At 44.1% G+C, this 21,528-nt stretch overlaps 1 protein-coding gene across 1 annotated transcript in view; it reads right to left on the bottom strand.

Moving 5' to 3' along the window:
• NOL10 (nucleolar protein 10) overlaps nt 1–21,528 on the bottom strand; it is a 1,044,486-nt gene that overhangs the window by 442,459 nt on the left and 580,499 nt on the right. The window contains exon 13 of the mRNA XM_078647803.1: nt 2,423–2,475. Coding sequence (XP_078503929.1) covers nt 2,423–2,475 — 53 coding nt within the window. The remainder of the gene's footprint in view (nt 1–2,422; nt 2,476–21,528) is intronic.

Below are 21,528 nucleotides of genomic sequence, written 5' to 3'. Positions count from 1 at the left end.
GGGTTTAATCCATCACCATTCTTTAGTTCACTCAGCCACCCCATTCAGACATGGCTATATGCAAATCAGTCTGACCCTGTGCCTTATGGGAACAGTCCAGCCCGAACTGCCAAGCCATGTCTTCCCTGGACCGATACCATATCCGTTTTTGGATTCATATGTTGAGTACCCTGCCCACACTTAGGGCGAACAAAGCGATACAAAAGGGGATGATGGACGGAGCGTTTGAACAAATCAAACACTCACCCCCAGTCAACTGATCTGGGTTTAATCCATCACCATTCTTTAGTTCACTCAGCCACCCCAGTTCAGACATGGCTATATGCAAATCAGTCTGACCCTGTGCCTTATGGGAACAGTCCAGCCCGAACTGCCAAGCCATGTCTTTCCCTGGACCGGTCTGACCCTGTGCCTTATGGGAACAGTCCAGCCCGAACTGCCAAGCCATGTCTTCCCTGGACCGGAAACAAGCATCCTGGGACCGGTTTCCGATTCATAATCCTCATCAGCCAGGCTATCTTGAATCCAGTGGCCAAGTGAACAAGGGACTCACGTCTGAGTATACCCTGCCACACTTAGGGCGAACAAAGCGATACAAAAGGGGATGATGGACGGAGCGTTTGAACAAATCAAACACTCACCCCCAGTCAACTGATCTGGGTTTAATCCATCACCATTCTTTAGTTCACTCAGCCACCCCAGTTCAGACATGGCTATATGCAAATCAGTCTGACCCTGTGCCTTATGGGAACAGTCCAGCCCGAACTGCCAAGCCATGTCTTCCCTGGACCGGAAACAAGCATCCTGGGACCGGTTTCGGATTCATAATCCTCATCAGCCAGGCTATCTTGAATCCAGTGGCCAAGTGAACAAGGGACTCACGTCTGAGTATACCCTGCCACACTTAGGGCGAACAAAGCGATACAAAAGGGGATGATGGACGGAGCGTTTGAACAAATCAAAGACTCACCCCCAGTCAACTGATCTGGGTTTAATCCATCACCATTCTTTAGTTCACTCAGCCACCCCAGTTCAGACATGGCTATATGCAAATCAGTCTGACCCTGTGCCTTATGGGAACAGTCCAGCCCGAACTGCCAAGCCATGTCTTCCCTGGACCGGAAACAAGCATCCTGGGACCGGTTTCGGATTCATAATCCTCATCAGCCAGGCTATCTTGAATCCAGTGGCCAAGTGAACAAGGGACTCACGTCTGAGTATACCCTGTCACACTGGGGTGGCTGAGTGAACTAAAGAATGGTGATGGATTAAACCCAGATCATTTGACTGGGGGTGAGTGTTTGATTTGTTCAAACGCTCCGTCCATCATCCCCTTTTGTATCGCTTTGCTTTTTTAATAAAGCAGTTTTAAAAAAAAAAATTAAATTCAGCTTGGAAAGGAAAACAGCTTGCACTTAAAAAAGAAAAATAAACCTTTCTGTTTCATTTTTTTAAGGGCAGGCATTGGTCCCTTGGACCACTGGCTGCTCTTAAAAAACATTTCCTAACATGCTCACAAAGGGGAAGGGGTGCCCTGGGGACCCTTTCCTGTTTGCGAGTGGTTTACCACCTAATTGATGTAGGTGGTAAACTGCAAGTGTTTTGCGGCCGCAAAACAATAGTACATAGCATGGTGACTCGGTATTAGGAAGGGACGCCCCTTCCTAATAGCGAGAGATGCAAATGCTATTTTGCGAGTCAGTGACTCGCAAAATAGCATTTGTACATGCCATTACCCTTTTTTGCGGTCGCAAACGGGAGGTTCTTGCGTTTGCGACAGTAAAAAAGGGTCATACATCTGGCCCAAAGTCTTAATATTTTTCACGACTTTCAATTGAGCCAATTACATCTTAATGTTTTATGAAGCATGTTTCTTCACTTTAAATTCATCCCATTTAAACAAATGGCTGTACTTTTTTGTTATAAACTTGGCACCTTGTCTACAGGTCACTGGGAGCAAGATGCCTGGTGTTTGTAAATTTGACACGTGTAAATTGGATTTCATTTAAATGATGAGCTTTATGGAATCCACATAAACAAAGCTAACTCCATAAAACCTATAACAGTTGACTCTTTCAACCAATCGTAACGCTGACTGCCAAAACCATTGCCCTTTTCTTATGTCTCCAAAGGGCTTGGAATAATGGCAGATTGTGCACTGGGCAGGTGTTCATTAACAATAACAGCAACAATAGCAGGCAGCATTAATCAATTCATTAAAACAAACATGAGCAATCTTATTTTTTAAATCACCGTCTCTCTTTGAATAGAGTTAAGAATCAGAGCTTTGAAAACATATCCTCCTGTCAGAATCCTTAATTAGACCACAAAATGGATATTATTTTAATACAGTTTACAAAATATTTGAAAACAACAATCTCAATAAATCAAAACTATAACACAAATAATATGAAAGACTTACCGGTATGTAATAGATATTCATTTTTGGCGCCTCGTTGGCCGTTAACAGCATTCCTACAGAGACAGAACATGAGTTTAACTGGCGATACAAAAGGCTCGGTTTAAACTATTACATTTTCTCCCTCCATCTGATTGAAGACAAAATAATAAATACAGGAGAAAACACAGCAGCACATACATGAATGGCAGAGACAGATCCCCATGGAGGGAAGGCAGACGCCATGAAGTGCGAGGGTGAGAAGAGCAGGGATAACAAAGTGCTTGAAGGTTATTCTCTGGTCCAATTGTCTGTTTAATACAATAATGCTTTCAACACTTAGATTAAAGGTTTGATTTTATTAAAATGTTTTAGGCACACAATGCAAAAAGACAGCTGCCTTTCAGATAACCATTGTAAGATTTATAAAGATTACAATTTTATGAAATACAATAAAAATACACTTTGCAATATGTAATACATTAAAAAAGTGTGTTACAATTATCATATGTAGCATGCTTAACATCCTAAAATCTCATTAACGTATTCTTTCTAAAAACATATACAAAGGCTCCTATAGTCTGTTGGGCTGATAAGCGTCCTAAAGTTTTGAATGGATGTCCCAGCTTTTCCTCAGAAAAAAAACTAGCTGCTTTTGTTGTGTGGCCTACAAGATCACTTAACAGTATACAATATTTGCTCTGCTGGATTATCGAGCTGCTCTTTGCGTAAGATCTTATCTATTGAATTAGAGTTAACTGTGCTGTAGAACTTGCAGGATAGCATAACTTGTATCATGCCCTTTCTCTCGCCACACAGGCATTTGTCTGATTCTGCGGGGTTTCTTCTATTCTTGGTGGTATTTAGTAATCAGCACAGTATTCTTTCCCTTTGGTTCGCAAGCAGGGCTAGGTATTGTTAGGCATTTTGTGAAGGCATGAAGTTCCAATGGCGTCTATTTTTTGGTTTAGGCTAGAAAATTGCTCGTTGACAATGGCAGTTTTCCTCTTCCATGACAGCTGGTTCATGTTAGAGGTCATTTTCCCAATGGATTACATATGGTGATTTCATATGCACAGAAAAGGATTATGTTACTTACCCTGTAAGCATCTGTTCTAGGCATGTAGTGCTGAATCTCACATGCTTTGCATACTCCTGCCATATAGTGTTGGGTCTGGATGTGCACACGTTGTTTTTCTTTGAAGAAGTCTTTCAAGTCACGAGGTAAAGTGACTCCTCCTTTTGGTAATAGTGTGCATGGGCATCAACTCCATTGTTAGATTGTTTTCATGCAGGCATGTGAGAATGGAGTTTAAGAAAGTGGCAGTAAAGAGATGTCCATGCATATGCATAGGAAAAAAGGAACTGCAACGGCCACATGTGTCCGGGTAGAAGAGTCGGCGCATGTTAATCTACAGCACTACATGCCAAGAACAGATGTTTACAGGATAATTCATTTAAGGCATGTGTGGCTGTAGATACACATACTTTTTGTAAGGACTGTAAAGCAGTGCCCTCCAAAAGCGGTGGTTACCCTGTGGGTGTTGCAGGTGTTTGACAAAGTGTACGTAGCACGGCCTGACCTACATTTTCATGTTGCTGTGCTAAGACATCCACAAAATAATGCTTAGTGAAAGTGTGTGGTGTAGACCATTCAGCTGCTTTAATACATCAGCTAGTGGGATACTGCCTACGAAAGCTATGGAAGCCCCTATTTTGGGAGTAGAGTGTAATGTAGGAGGCGTTGTTAAAGTCCTTTTGACTGTAATGTAACATGTTTGAATGCATTTTATTATCCATTGGGCAATGCCTGATTTGGATATGGGCTTTCTTTTATGTGGGGGTGAATACAGGTAGCTCAACTGACTGGTTAAGGTGGAAGGAGGAGACCACCTTTGGAAAGAACTTTGGGTTGGCGCAGAGAACAGCCTATCCCTGATTAGTTGGAAGAAGGGGTCATATTGCGTTAGAACCTGGAGCTCGCCAACACATCTAAGTGAAGTGATGGCGAATAAAAAAGCAACCATCCAAGATCAGAACTGGAGGGCACAATTATGTAGTGGTTCAAATGATGGACCCATTTCTTGTGAGAACGATATTAAGATTCCAGGTAGATGCAGGTGGAACTCTAGGTGTAATCACTCTCTTGAGGCCTTCCATAAAAGGTTTGAAAACTGGTACTTTAAACAAAGTACTAGTTATAGTACTTTGCCTATTTTTCAGATAGGGGGCAACAAGATGTAATCGTATGGAAGTGAACGTAAAGCCAGAGAGTTGTAAATGTAGAACTTAACAAACAATGTTTGCACTGTAGCATTACATGGGTTGATAGTGTTAGTATGACTGTAACAGACAAGTCTTTTCCATTTGGCTGCATAGCATGCTCTAGAAGTAGTCTTACAAGCTTCTTTGAGAATGATCATACATTCTGGTGGAAGAATCAGATGACCGAAATCTACGACCTCAGGAGCCAAATCGCTAGTTTGAGTTCCCTGGGATTTGAGTGTCTGATTTCTCCATGGTTGTGAGTCAGAAGGTCCGGGTTGAGGAGAAGCTTCTTGGATGGAACAACTGAGAGTTCGAGTAGTGTTGTGAATCAGGGCTGTCAGGCCCATGTGGGAGCTACTAGTATGAGTGTGTGGGGTGTTTGCCTGACCTTCTGAACTAGAAACAGAAGAAGAGGTAGAGACGGAAAAGCATAGGCAAATATTTCTGACCAATTCATCTACACAGCACTGCCCTGTGGTAGTGGGTGTGGGAGCCTGAAAGCGAAGTCTGGGCATTTTGTGTTGCCCGCAGTTGCGAACTGATCTATTTGGGGAAACCCCCCACTTGTAGAAGTAAGGGGGATGACCTTGGAGTGGATTCTCATTCGTGGACTTGTTGCCACATCCTGCTAAGGAGGTTGGCAAAATAATTGTCTGTTCCTGGGAGATGACTGTTGTGATGATGAGCCCAACGCCAAATCTTTTGAGATAGGCATGATAATTATGTCCCCCTATTTTTGTACATGGTTGTCATATTGTCTGCCCCGACTAAAATAACCTTGTCAATCAGGAAAGGCAGGAACGTTTTCAATGCTAAGTGAACAGCTTGATGCCCTAGGTAGTTGATGTGGAGATCCTGGGGTTACGTATCCCAGGGCTCCTGGACTTTGAGATTATGTAAGTGAGCACCCCAGCCTGTGAGTGATGCATCCATTGTCCGGATGATGCGGGGAACAGGCTCAAGGAAAGGCCCCCCTTTTAACAGGATGTTTTAATTCCACCACAGCAGAGAGCAATGAGTGCGGCTATCAATCAACACTAGATTCTCTACCTGACCCTGTGACTGAGACCATTACTGTGCTAGACATTCCTGCAGAAGCCGCATGTGTAACTGTACATGAGGGACTATAGTGATGCATGCTGCATCATTTCTAATAAGTATATGACAGTTCTTTCTGTCAATTGATTGGGTTGGAACTGTGGTATTAGTGTTTGGAAATTTAGGATCCTTGCTGTACTGGCATAGGCTAATCCCACATCTGTATAGGATAGCCCCCAGATACCGTTGAATCTGTAAAGGCTGAAGATGAGATTTTTGGAAATTGACAGTGAAGCCTGCTGAAGGAGCAGGTTTATGGTAGTTTGGTGTGTTGTTGACACAGCAAAAGAGTACTGGCTTTAATAAGCCTGGCATTACAATATGGAAAGACATGGATGTTTTGTTAGCGTAAATGTGCTGCTACCACTGCTAGGGATTTGGTGAATACCCGTGGTGCAGTGGTCAAGGGGGGGGAGAGGGGGGGACTTTAAATTGATAATATTTGTCTGCTATCACAAATCTGAGGTATTTGCGATGTGCTGGTTGTATTGGAATGTGAAAATAGGCATCCTTTAAATCTAGGTGTTGAGAGAAAGTGGCTATGCTGTAGAAATGCGATCTCGTCTTGAAGAGTGACCATAGGGAAATATTCTGACAGGATTTAATGATTAAAGGGCCGCAGAACTAATATTGGCTGCAAAGATCCCTCCTTTTTGGGTATTAGGAAGTACTATGAGTATACTCCTGACACCTGATATTGAAGAGGGACAGGTTCTATAGCACCTTTGAGAAGAAGAGCTTGAACTTCCTGTGTGGGTAATGTTTGGAGAGAGCCTGTGAGTGTAAGGCGGAATGTTTGGATGTGTGGTGATGAGCTCCACACAATCCATGTTGGATAATGTCTGACACTCACTAATCTGATGTTAAGGATCACCAAGTGGGGAGAAACTATTGCAATCGGCCCCCGACAGGTGTGTGATGATCAGGGGCTGTGGTACTGAAAATTCTGGACCTGTGTTATAAACATCGTTGTATCATGACGATTTTTGATATCAGCAGACCGAGAATGGCTAGTATACTATGCACAAGCATTTTCGTCATATTCGAGTGACGACTTCACCCTGAAACCAGAGGTTCCGTCCTGAACCCTCGGTTCCATTTTGTGAACGACAGCCATTTTGTGATTGCCCTCACATAGGCCGGTGACTAAAGCCAAAAACGAGTCTGAAGGACACGTACACCTTTGCTGACTCCTGCACGACCTGGGCAAGCTGACTCCACTGCCCAAGGCCAAACCTGTTCGGTCAGTCCCTCTCCCAGTGGCCGATCAAGATTAGTATCAAGGCACAACATGCCATAAACCTTTCATCGCACACAAACCACGCCTAATCTTACACACACCTGTCTCAGTTCCTTACTTTATGACCTGCTTTACGAGGAGGAGGTGCCCGATTTTATTAGGGGTCCGTCGATATCTGATGAAAATGTTGGGCCTTGCCGGATGATTTATTTTGGGTTGGACAAACTGAAAATAAGCTTGTCATCATGATTCTGCTTTCTCTTTGTAGTGAAAATATTTGAATGGTCAACTGTAAAATAAGGAATGTTTGCCTGAAGCATAATATTTTGTATAAAAAGAGAAGACTGGCTTTGTAAGTTTGAGAATATACACCGTGTTGTACTTCTAGGACACCTGTTACGGCTGCAGCCAATAAACCCGATCTTTGACTTCACCCAGAAGACTCTGTGTTTCTGTAGTCTGAAACAGGAAGGACCCGAAGTCTAAGGGTGTGTTCCCTGGCACCACTGGGTTCTTAAAAACCCAGTACTTCAGTTGGCGCCCAACGTGGGGCGATATCAGCGGTACTGGTCCAAGCCAGAGGTTCGTGAGGAGCTTCGTGTGAAAATTCTGGAGGAAGGCCGCCACTTCATCGACCCCTGCATGTCGACGTGGTCCGAAAGTCTTTGCTGCGAGGTTCCCCGCTTCCCGACGGCTACGAAGGACTGCTGCCCTGACTATCGCCCTGTTTTGGACCCTTGATGATTGGTAGAGCGAAACGATAGACGAGTCTTCTGGTGACGTCATCGATACCTCAGTTAAGTATAAGTGGAGCGTCTCCCAGTGCTTAGTTTGGTTCTTAGTTTGGGTATCCCCTTGGGATCTTTGATTTGGAACTTGCAAGTACCAAAGCCGAGGGATTCGTGTATTCACGAGACTATCGTATTTCGATAATCCTTTGAAGTTTGAAGCTAGACTAGAGAGCGAAGATGCCTGGTCTTAGCAGACTTGGAAATTTGTTTTGTCTTGGTTGTAATAGGGATTCCCGATTGGAGGACTCGTGTCCGGTTCCTCCAATTGGAACTCCAACTTATGGACTCTATGTGAAACACGGCGTAGGCCCCATCACATATAATGAAATATGGATCCGATACACCAGAAAGGATGGTGTTTTAAAATGGCCCCAATATGGTAGTTTTGACACAGAGATATTAGATAATCTAGAGGTTAGACTCTTTAAGAAGAAAGCCCGGCCGGCGATGTTTGACTCTTTCCGCCTATGGCGAAAAGAAGCCAAACAGAAAGAAATTAAATTAGCTAAAAAGAATAAAAGAGAAAAGGGTATTTCGATAATGCAAGCTGCTATGCAATATAAAGATGACGAGGAAGAACAAGCGAGTGAACAGTTGCACAGGCAACGTAAAATGACGATCGATAAATGCTATCCAGTTTTGCCACCTCTCCAGCAGGATACAGCAAAAGAACTTGAGAAAGATCCTTTAATGTCTCACTTATTGAATTCGCCACCCCCCTATGCGCAGAGTGCTACTGCACCTCCGCAACCTTTAGTTGTGCAACCTCCGGTTGTTGTGCCCCAGGTTCTTCCACAACCGCCAGCTCCTCTTCAGTTGGCTCCTACTGCTACGGCTCAGCCTCGTCAAGGGCCGCTGACTTTGCTACCTGCTCCCCCTGTAGTTCTTACGACTTTGCCTACTGCATCGACTACCTCTTCTGATATTCCTACTTTTACTGCGTCTGCATCTGCATCTGCATCTGCCTTGCCTCACTCTGCTTTTACTCCTGTTCTTTCGTCAACTTCTCCTTCTGTTCGGCAGAGAATGACTGATACAGTTGCTAGTCTTCTGTATCCTCTTTTTGGGGCAGCAAGTATGACCCCTGGTTCAACACACAAACAGTTGCGTAGTCAAATGCCCGACTCTAGAGAGCGGGAAACATTGAATTATTTGGCACACAAATGGGTTACAGACCCCACAAGATATGAGCTAGATTCTGTTATGGATGTCTTCCATCAATGGGAAGCACCAAAGCAGAGATACGTTTTTGAGAAAATGTGTGTTTTTCTTTGGGAGGAATTGGAGGAAAATGATTTAGAATGCAATCTGCCTGAGCTGTGTCGTGTACGGTACGAGTTTGCAAAAGGCACAATCGTGGTTTCCGATGTTGAAAAAGCAGTCGCAACATTGTTGTCGTTTAGGAGTGAAGGTGTTTCTCGGTCATTGTTTGAGCATGATCCCTCTGTTAGGAGGAAAGCGAGACAGTACCCCATGAGAGAGGTTCCTCCGGTATGGAAGGAAGAAGTACCTGCTGGTCCAAATAATAACCCCCCAGCTGTGGCAGCACATTTTCAGCGCGTTTTTGTACATGTTCCTTGGAAGCGAGCTGAAGTTTTGGCCCTTAAGCAGACTTTGCCTGACCCCCGTAAAAACCCTGCAGGATATTACAAGGAATTATCACAGACTGCAGACTCATGTGTTATGAATTTGGCAGATATCGACATGTTGTTTGGAAATGTTGTTCCACAGCCTTTATGGGGTTTGATTCGTCATACAGATCATGCGCAGGAGTTAGGTGATACTTGGGCTAATATTTCTGCTGCAGATGGCCGACCAGTTGGTGGTGCTAAACCTGAGCCTGTAGTTGCAGAACTCCCTGGTAAAATTGTTACCTACATGAAGACTTTAATGCCTGCTATGCGAGTGAATTGGGACAAATTGTCTGCATGTAAGCAGAAGAAATAGGAAACCGTGTCTGATTTCTTCACCAGGTTTGAGGAGACTTTTATCGATCACAGTGGTCAAGACATGAGTACAGAAGGTGGTCAACGGTTGTTCGTTGACAAGTTTGTGCACAATTTGCTTCCTGAGTTGTGTACAAAATTGAAAGATTCAGAGAGTTCTTGGGCCGTTTCCTCTTCAGCACAGATATTGGCTACTGCCCTGTATTACGAAAATCGAGATAAAGATGAGAAAGATAGAGAAGACAAGAAAACGAAAGAGTTAAAAACAAAGGTTCTTTTACAGCAGGCGTACCCGCCTCGTGGTGGTCAGAGTAACTATCAGCAGCCTCAGCAGTTTCAGAGAAACATGCAAAGGACCGAATATCCTCAACAACGCTTTCCTGTAGGCCCTAATCAGTGTGCATATTGTAAAGAGGAGGGCCATTTTAAAAGTAGTTGCCCTGCTCTGCTACAGCGTATGAATGGTGTTTCTAGCGCACGAGGTCGAGGTACTCCACAAGCGCCTACAGGTAGAGGACGTGGAAATTTCACCCAGAACGCGCGTTCCTTTCCACCTCAGAATTCAATCAATAGTTTTGATCAGCAGAATAACGCGTCTGGTAGGACGCCTCAGTACTATGCTGATGACTACTATGCGGAAGATGATAATATGGAAGGTAATGATTGCTAGGACGACCATAGACAAAGAGAGGGAGTTGTTTCAGTTCCAGTAGATCAGAGTGGACCTTATGTTGAGGTGATTACATCAGGTGTGTCAGAGCCTTTTCTGTTGGATACTGGTGCTACAAAGAGTTCTATTATACACTCTAAACTCCCTGGCGCACCTTTGTCTGGCGAAATGAATGTTTCAGTAGGTTTTTCTGGCGCCCCGGTTAGGTACCCGATTTCTAGTCCTATGTCCCTTTCTGTTGGACCTTATGAATTCGAAGCACCCCTTATTCTGACAACAGGTTGTGGCGAGAACTTGTTGGGATTAGATCTGTTGAAAAGATTGTATGCGACTTTGTATTGTTCTCCTTCAGGAGTGGAGCTTACACTAGGTAGGAAAGTAGTCTCCCCAATGTATTTGTCGAGGGATAAAATTCCAACAGAATTGTCGTTTCTTCCTGATATTCTTTGGGCTACTGGTCCTAATGATGTGGGTCTTTTGGAAATACCGCCATATGTTGTGACATTGAAAGCCAATGTCAAAATGCCACGCATTCCCCAATACAAGATCTCTAGTGAAGGTGAAAAAGCGCTGCTAGCGATCATTTATGATTTGATTGAAAAAGATGTAATTGAAGAGACAAGAGGCAACGTTTGCAATAGTCCTGTTTTGCCTGTTTTGAAGCGTACTGACCCTTCTCAGCCACCCGTTTACAGATTTGTGATTGATCTTAGAGAAGTGAACAAAATCGTTGTGCCACAATTTCCAGTTGTTCCTGATATCAGTGCCCTATTGACTATGATACCAGCTTCCGCGACTTGGTTCTCGGTGATTGACTTGAAAAATGCCTTCTTCAGCATCCCGATTGCCGAAGAGAGTAGGGATATTTTCGGCTTCTGTTTAGGAGGATGAAGCTTCCGGTTCAAACGCGCTCCCCAGGGCTATTGTGAGAGTCCATCGATATATAGTCAGGCTTTAAAAACACAGCTTGATACAATAGTTTTACCTGATGGCGCTACCCTTATTCAGTATGTTGACGATTTACTAATCGCTGCAGATACTGAGGAAATTTGCAAAGAAGCAACGTTGTCATTGTTGCGTCATTTGTCTGATTTACATCACAAAGTGTCCCTTTCAAAGTTACAATATTGTCGACAAGAAGTGACCTACTTAGGTCATCTCTTGTCGAAGGAGGGAAGGAAACTGACCCCAGAAAGAATTCAGGCAATTGCAAAATTAAGTGTGCCAAGGACACAGAGAGAAGTGCGCGCTTTCTTGGGCATTACATCCTATTGCAGACAATGGATGCCGAATTTTTCTTTACTGGCCAAACCCTTGGTGGTATTGACCTGTAAAGATACACCGAATCCCCTTCCATGGTCTGAAGATTGTCAGAAAAGTTTTTCCGAATTGCGTGATGCATTGTGTTCGGCTCCTGTGTTGGGTACCCCCGACTACAGTAAGCCTTTTACACTGTATGTCCATGAGAAAGAAGGTTGTGCATTGTCAGTGCTGACACAGTCTTTTGGGGACAAGCAACGTCCATGCGCGTATTTTTCATCGACTTTAGATCCAGTAGCTAGGGCGTAGCCGAGTTGTTTGAGAGCCACAGCGGCAGCAGCTGTTTCTATTCGGCAGTCTGCTGGGTTAGTGATGAATAATATGTTGATTGTAATGGTTCCACATGCAGTGGACATTTTGTTAAACAGGACCAAGACACAGCACTTAACTAGTGCTCGATTGTCAGGTTATGAGTTGACACTTTTAGCGAGTCATGTGCACATAAAAAGATGCAACACGTTGAATCCAGCTACGTTGTTGCCGATTGTAGCAGAGACAGATGCTTCTGAACAGCATGATTGTTTTCTCAGAAATGAAGAAGAAACGAAAGGGAGAATAGATCTTCAGGACACTCCTCTTGTGAAGTGTGATGGTACCTTATGGGTGGATGGTTCATGCTTCAAGCTTCCGAATGGCGATACGACTACAGCATATGCTGTTACGACTTTGCATACGATTGTTGAAGCTGCACGTATCCCACATAATTCAGCCCAAGCAGCAGAGTTGATTGCACTTACAAGAGCGTGTGTGTTGTCAAAAGGAATGAAAGTGACTATATATACTGACATAAAGGAACAAAAAGGAGAGCAAGGGTTATGTTCACCGAGGTGAACGGGGAGTACTCCTGTACCCCTGGGTGTAACTGTAGAAAAACAAAAGAAGGAGTACCACCAGCAAGAAATCACAGATTCCTATTGGGGTGGATGGTTTAGACAAAAGGCAAAAGGTCTCCTTTTGTTAAAAACCCCTCACTCATCACCTAGTGATGACATGCTTCATCATCGGGGTCCACCCTAATGACCTAGCGTCATCAGGGTGTGCTACAACACCTGATTACAGTGGAGCAGGTTGTGAGTGAAGGTGCGTGAAAAAAGAAAAAAGTAGGTGTGTTAAAAATTGTCCTGGTTTGAACTTGAGGAAAATAAATTTTTTATTAGCAGGCAACTGGACAATGTTAAAATCGTGGCGAGATAAAGTGAGGGTAGCAATGAGCCCGTGTATCTCTGTATGTGTTTGGTCTACATGTTTCAACCATGAAGGTTATAATTAACCAGGTTTTCTTCAGGACCACAAAACCAGGAGGGTGGACGGTCTACGTCCCCTAAAAGACGCACCCAATCCTACACTCTGGGACCACTGGATGGCAAAAGTGTGCCCGTGGTATCAGCTAGCACCTCGGTGGGTGAGCTCCAAAAATCAAAATACCTGTAAAGGAAGATGCGGACAATAGTCAAATATTGGACATTGTACATGCCTGTTACCTAGTGCAGTGCTTCAACATTGTGCCTGCATGCTGTCACTCCCAATGAGACTGTGAATTGTTTTGTAACACCAATCAATGTTGCGCGACAGGGGTAATATTCAGCTCCGACCTTAGTTTGTGAAAAGAAGGATGTGAATGTGACCAATGGGGGGCGGTGGATTTTAACCGCGACTTGCACACTATATAACTAAAAGTGCTGTGTGTTCGTATAAATCTATACAACTTCCACGCGTCTCAGCAATTTTGGTGGCGTGGTACTATCTCGCATACCGACTAGTGTGTGCGAGAACCTATCAACTTGATGATGCATGCACTGCCATGCTAGTTTGCTAAACATAAAACAAACACACCAACAATACAAAAAACAAACATAGACCAAGGCTCACTCTCAATAAAGCGATTGTAGACTTCATGGGGCAGGGGAGGTTACCCTCGCATTGAAACGTATTCTGAAAAAGAAGGTGTTTCCAAAATGAGGCGTTAGTGCGAGGGAGACCGGCTTTGAATGGCCGTGTCCTGAAGGCGCGTGATGGCGCTCAAGGCGTTAGTAATGCCCTCATGTTACCGGCACGGTTAGCTGGATTCTTACTTACAGTTAAGCTGCGAGGTCTCTGGCCGGTAACCTACTTCCATCCTCAGCCCCGATAGTATTGAGCTGGGCGTCAGAGGTAACAGTTATTGCCAGCGCGCTTCCGTGATGGGCGGGGTTTTCCTCCCGATCACGTGAGCAGTATCTAGGAGACCGGGAGAGCCACAGATACGGTGGCTGTACTGGGACACGGTAGTATTCACCACTGTGTGTTCGATCCTCGGTCTGGGTACTAAGGAAGGGTGAATTAAAAATAGGAAACGGAACAAAATCCCTGACATGAATTACATTAAGTAATAGGGAACTGTTGAATAAAAAGGATGTAATTACATATAATGGTGTTTAGGAGACATCACACAGGCATAATCAAAATAGTCGAAATGTGACCAGATATTGTCAGAGAAGGAGAGTGCCAGAATCGGAATGGGAAATTGTATTCTCAGAACCTTGTGAATTAAAGGGACTAGTGTAATAATGGCATGATTTCTGAGTACCCATAAAGATTACTATAGACAATATACAGGGAGGCACTAGGAGGGACTGTAGATATTCCCAATAGGGATTAGTGATATTTCATCAAATGACTCTCGTGTTGGGCGTTTGGTGGACTGCCCTGTAGGGAGGCCATATGCTGGGATATTGGTACTAGAGAGGAATCAAATGGTATTATTTTAGTACTGATGCCCACGGAATATTATCATTGAGGCCTGTTATGTGAGTAGATAGTCTGTAGACCCAACGTTGTTCTTTTTCATACAGGAGTTGTTGCGAGTTAGGTCCTGCTGGGATCTGTTCACTGATGGTCCACCTCATGTCATTGGGAGTGTGGTTTACATCTAAAAAATGGTCCGTCAGTTTTGTTGCATTTTTCTTGCAGCGTATGGTGCTGCGGTGCTCACAGATACGTTGCTTGACCTTCCTGGTAGTCATGCCGATATAGATCTTTCCGCATGTGCATGTAATCATATATACGACATTAGTGCTGTTACAGTTCGTGTGTTTACGCTGTTCCCATATTTTTCCTTCTTCTAAGTTCAGTGTTTTTGTATTCTCCGTCAGGTGGCACACACTACAATCACCGCATTTGAAGTGTCCAGTGACTGGTGGCAGATTCCACAGTTCTGTGATGCTGGGGATCGGATTAGTGGGTTTTATTTTAGGTCTGGTGTTGACTAGGCTGTCTTTTATGCTTGGTGCCTTTTTGTAGGAGAAGAGAGGTTTGTCCCATTTTAGCATGCCTGTATTCAATATTGACCAATGTTTGTTGATACTTTTACTCACTTTATTAGATATGGTATTGTATGTCGTGACACAAGTGAGGGGAACTGGGTCATTGTGTGCCAATTTGTCTTCTAGGAGCGCGTCTCTAGGTTGATTCTTAGCTCTTTTCTGGCATTTCTCAATTATCTTGTTAGGGTATCCTCGTTGTTTTAATTTGCAAGTGAGGTCTTGTGCTTGAGTTTTGTAGTCCGATAGTTTGCTGCAATTGCGCCGTATTCTGAGATATTGCCCGTAGGGCAGGTTTTCTCTGAGTGGGCGAGGATGAAAACTCTCGTATCTGAGCAAATTGTTCTTGGCTGTCGGTTTGAAATGTGTTTTGGTCATCAATCCATTCTCCTCCTTTGTGATTTCTATATCAAGAAAGATCATGTGTTGTCTATCATAACTGTGGTTAAATCTGAGGTGTGGATCGCAGGTGTTGATCCATGTGATGACATTTTTAAGTATTTCCTCAGGTCCTTGCCAGATTGCAATGACGTCGTCAATGTACCTGCGCCAGAACTTGATATGCTCAATGTAGGGATTCTCCTCTGTCAGGATATAGTTTTGTTCAAAGTCATGGACGTATAGTCCGGCTACACTTGGAGCAAAAACACTGCCCATGGATGTGCCTCCTATTTGGAGGTACAGTGAACCCTCATATTCAAAGTAGTTTCTTTTTAGTGCTAGTGGCACATTGTAAGATGAATGGTTTTGGCGTCCATGACTTTGAACAAAACTGTATCCTGACAGAGGAGAATCCCTACATTGCGATCCACACCTCAGATTTACCCACAGTTATGATAGACAACACATGATCTTTCTTGATATAGAAATCACAAAGGAGGAGAATGGATTGATGACCAAAACACATTTCAAACCGACAGCCAAGAACAATTTGCTCAGATACGAGAGTTTTCATCCTCGCCCACTCAGAGAAAACCTGCCCTACGGGCAATATCTCAGAATACGGCGCAATTGCAGCAAACTATCGGACAACAAAACTCAAGCACAAGACCTCACTTGCAAATTAAAACAACGAGGATACCCTAACAAGATAATTGAGAAATGCCAGAAAAGAGCTAGGAATCAACCTAGAGACGCGCTTCTAGAAGACAAATTGGCACACAATGACCCAGTTCCCCTCACTTGTGTCACGACATACAATACCATATCTAATAAAGTGAGTAAAAGTATCAACAAACATTGGTCAATATTGAATACAGGCATGCTAAAATGGGACAAACCTCTCTTCTCCTACAAAAAGGCACCAAGCATAAAAGACAGCCTAGTCAACACCAGACCTAAAATAAAACCCACTAATCCGATCCCCAGCATCACAGAACTGTGGAATCTGCCACCAGTCACTGGACACTTCAAATGCGGGGATTGTAGTGTGTGCCACCTGACGGAGAATACAAAAACACTGAACTTAGAAGAAGGAAAAATATGGGAACAGCGTAAACACACGAACTGTAACAGCACTAATGTCGTATATATGATTACATGCACATGCGGAAAGATCTATATCGGCATGACTACCAGGAAGGTCAAGCAACGTATCTGTGAGCACCGCAGCACCATACGCTGCAAGAAAAATGCAACAAAACTGACGGACCATTTTTTAGATGTAAACCACACTCCCAATGACATGAGGTGGACCATCATTGAACAGATCCCAGCAGGACCTAACTCGCAACAACTCCTGTATGAAAAAGAACAACGTTGGGTCTACAGACTATCTACTCACATAACAGGCCTCAATGATAATATTCCGTGGGCATCAGTACTAAAATAATACCATTTGATTCCTCTCTAGTACCAATATCCCAGCATATGGCCTCCCTACAGGGCAGTCCACCAAACGCCCAACACGAGAGTCATTTGATGAAATATCACTAATCCCTATTGGGAATATCTACAGTCCCTCCCTGTATATTGTCTATAGTAATCTTTATGGGTACTCAGAAATCATGCCATTATTACACTAGTCCCTTTAATTCACAAGGTTCTGAGAATACAATTTCCCATTCCGATTCTGGCACTCTCCTTCTCTGACAATATCTGGTCACATTTCGACTATTTTGATTATGCCTGTATGATGTCTCCTAAACACCATTATATGTAATTACATCCTTTTTATTCAACAGTTCCCTATTACTTAATGTAATTCATGTCAGGGATTTTGTTCCGTTTCCTATTTTTAATTCACCCTTCCTTAGTACCCAGACCGAGGATCGAACACACAGTGGTGAATACTACCGTGTCCCAGTACAGCCACCGTATCTGTGGCTCGCCCGGTCTCCTAGATACTGCTCACGTGATCGGGAGGAAAACCCCGCCCATTACGGAAGCGCGCTGGCAATAACTGTTACCTCTGACGCCCAGCTCAATACTATCGGGGCTGAGGATGGAAGTAGGTTACCGGCCAGAGACCTCGCAGCTTAACTGTAAGTAAGAATCCAGCTAACCGTGCCGGTAACATGAGGGCATTACTAACGCCTTGAGCGCCATCACGCGCCTTCAGGACACGGCCATTTAAAGCCGGTCTCCCTCGCACTAACGCCTCATTTTGGAAACACCTTCTTCTTCAGAATACGTTTCAATGCGAGGGTAACCTCCCCTGCCCCATGAAGTCTACAATCGCTCCATTGAGAGTGAGCCTTGGTCTATGTTTGTTTTTTGTATTGTTGGTGTGTTTGTTTTATGTTTAGCAAACTAGCATGGCAGTGCATGCATCATCAAGTTGATAGGTTCTCGCACACACTAGTCGGTATGCGAGATAGTACCACGCCACCAAAATTGCTGAGACGCGTGGAAGTTGTATAGATTTATACGAACACACAGCACTTTTAGTTATATAGTGTGCAAGTCGCGGTTAAAATCCACCGCCCCCCATTGGTCACATTCACATCCTTCTTTTCACGAACTAAGGTCGGAGCTGAATATTACCCCTGTCGCGCCACATTGATCGGTGTTACAAAACAATTCACAGTCTCATTGGGAGTGACAGCATGCAGGCACAATGTTGAAGCACTGCACTACGTAACAGGCATGTACAATGTCCAATATTTGACTATTGTCCGCATCTTCCTTTACAGGTATTTTGATTTTTGGAGCTCACCCACCGAGGTGCTAGCTGATACCACGGGCACACTTTTGCCATCCAGTGGTCCCAGAGTGTAGGATTGGGTGCGTCTTTTAGGGGACGTAGACCGTCCACCCTCCTGGTTTTGTGGTCCTGAAGAAAACCTGGTTAATTATAACCTTCATGGTTGAAACATGTAGACCAAACACATACAGAGATATACGGGCTCATTGCTGCCCTCACTTTATCTCGCCACGATTTTAACATTGTCCAGTTGCTTGCTAATAAAATTTTTATTTTCCTCAAGTTCAAACCAGGACAATTTTTAACACACCTACTTTTTTCTTTTTTCACGCACCTTCACTCACAACCTGCTCCACTGTAATCAGGTGTTGTAGCACACCCTGATGACGCTAGGTCATTAGGGTGGACCCCGATGATGAAGCATGTCATCACTAGGTGATGAGTGAGGGGTTTTTAACAAAAGGAGACCTTTTGTCTAAACCATCCACCCCAATAGGAATCTGTGATTTCTTGCTGGTGGTACTCCTTCTTTTGTTTTTCTATATATACTGACAGCCAGTATGCATTTGGTGTGGCCCACAGTTTTGGACGATTGTGGAAAGAACGTGGATTTCTGACTTCGCATGGAGCTAAGATACAGCATGGTCAGTTGGTGAATGAACTTCTCGAGTCACTTACTTTGCCGTTGCAAGTTGCGATTGTGAAATGCAGTGCGCACAAAAAGGTTACTGATGATGTTGGTCGTGGAAATGCATTTGCTGATGAAGTCGCAAAAGAAACAGCAAGGGATGTGATGAGTCGAATGTATGTTGCAGGCCCTGCAAGATGGGTTGGTGACGTTGGAATGTGTGAAGACACGATAGAGAGTGTGAAGTCTATTCAAGCTGAAGCTACAGAGAAAGAGTTGAATGTGTGGAGAGAGAGTACGGGTAAAATGGATGCGAATGGTTGTTGGGTTGAATTGTCAGAACATCAGCGATGGTTGTTACCAGATGCATATGTGCTTGCAGTGGTTACAATGGCCACGGGAATGGCTCATATCAGTGTGAAAGGGATTTGTAAGTTGTTGGCTCCAGTATGGCAAAATGCTAGAATTCCTAAGTGTGCAGAGAATGTGGTCAAGAATTGCATGGTGTGCTCGAAATACAATCCTGGTAGGGGAACCCCAACTCCAGCTGGTCATTTTGCGCCTCCAACGTATCCGTTCGAGGCTTTGCAGCTAGATTTCATCCACATGGAAAGGTGCAACAATTTGAAATACGTACTCGTTGTTGTTTGTGCCTTCTCGAGATGGATAGAAGCATACCCCCTGAAAGACAACACTGCCTTATCCACAGCTAAAGCCCTTGTCAAAGAATTTTTCCCTAGGTTTGGAATGCCGAGAATGGTCTGGAGTGACAATGGAAGTGAATTTGTGGGTCGAGTGATGAAGAAAGTATGTGAAGGGCTAGGTATCCAGCAAAAATTCCACGCTGCAAATCACCCCCAATCAGCTGGACTAGTAGAGTGCTATAATGGCACGCTAAAACTAAAATTGGCCAAAATCCAAGCGAGCTCTGGCCTTAAATGGCCTGACGCTCTGCCTTTGGCACTCCTATCAACCAGAATGACTGTGCATTCGCGAGTGGGACTTAGTCCCTATGAAATTGTGTTCGGCCGTCCGGCCAACATATGGGGAGTGCCTAGGCCGACAAAATTCAGTGAGATCGAACACCCTGTACTGCTTGATTATTTGTATGAATTGACGGCTAAATTGCGTGTTTTACACCAACAGGTTCACGATACTCTGCCTCAGGTCTCTGAAGCTCCAGGACATCCTATTACTCCTGGATCCTGGGTGCTGGTCAAGAATTTTCAGCGGACAAAGAATGACCAGCCCCGTTGGACCGGCCCCCACCTAGTTCTTCTCTCAACGAGATCAGCCGTTCGAGTGGAAGTAAAGAAAAACTGGATCCACGGCGTACACTGCAAGAGGGTCCCTTTGCCTCTGTCGTACGACCGGTGGGTCCAGGAGGGTGTTGCTGACTCCGAGACTGAGACTGTGCCCTGTTTTCTGCCTTTCAGCGATGCACGTGTAAAAGGAACAATTTCTGAAAGTGAAAGTGACAATATTTTGCAAGAGGCTGTGCCACCGTCAATCCGATTGGACACTACAGAGTCTGAACCCTTGTTCCAAGACCAGACATTACCTGGAAAAAGACGCTATAACCTGAGGCTGAGAACTATGGACTAATACATTTCTTTTCTTTCTGCTATTTTTGAAAGTGCAGCTCTCTCATCTGAGAATTTTTATTTTTGTTTTTCGAACCACCATCCGGGTTCAGCTGTAGGGTCGCGGTTGCCGAAGTCTTTGGAGTGCAGCCGAAGACGTTAGGTCAACGGTTCTGGTTGGTCTAAGGGAGTTGCCCTGGACTGACAGAAGCATTCCTTAGCATAGAACACCCTACCATCGCGAGCAGCAATTAGAGAGGATGGAGTTTTTCGAGATGGAGAGACCTGCCATAGAGATGAACTTTAAAGCTAAAATATGTAGAATGATGACCAAGAAAAGCTTTTTGATATTATGCATTTTTATGTTGTTCAGTGTAATGATGTTTTTAATAGGATATGTTTTATTCTCTTTTCGAGTGACATTTGCACCCACTACACAGCCCATACCTCCTCCCTCCACTGTTTCCTCACATTCTTTTCACCCTTTTCCTGAACATGAGTCTGTTAGGAGATTAGAGTTTATTAATAACTCCTTCGTTCAGCTTTTGCACCAACACCAATTAGTAATGAACACGACTAACTGTTGGGTGTGTGGTCTTATGCCTCACACAACGGATAAAGGTATCCCTTATCTGGTCCTGCCTTTCAGCCATAATGGTTCTGTGTGGGCATACAGAACGATGTTCATTTATGCACATGAAGTCCACCCCCTACGTTCTGAAAAAGATAATCCAAAGAATAGTGCTCTAGTTAAGGGTATAGTAGATATGATTAGGGAAGATACTTCCTATGAGACTATCCCGAGAGATGAGACACTAGCATATATCGGATGGAAAGTGACCGGATATGGAGTTACTCTGAGTGAAAAACAGCGAGCTAAGAGATCCTCCCGATTTGGATTGTACCCCATCAGGGTCACCTATGTCTGCAAGGTAATGGCAAGAATCCCAGAGCTCAGTTAGGAAAAAGTATCTGCACGGAAACATATGTTTTTGCGTCTCAGACTTCCCCTTCGTTCTTAGCAGCTAGGGGTACCTATTTCATCTGCCATGATAGAGCCTATACATGGTTGCCCCCTGACTTTTCGGGCACATGTTTTGTTTCGTTCCTGTTGCCTCCCACCTACACAGCTGCGGCAGATT

The sequence above is a fragment of the Lissotriton helveticus genome, chromosome 6 (assembly GCF_964261635.1).
Source record: "Lissotriton helveticus chromosome 6, aLisHel1.1, whole genome shotgun sequence".
Classification (NCBI taxonomy): Eukaryota; Metazoa; Chordata; class Amphibia; order Caudata; family Salamandridae; genus Lissotriton; species Lissotriton helveticus.
The sequence above is the reverse complement of the archived record's forward strand: the minus strand, read 5'-3'. Positions and strand labels throughout refer to the sequence as shown.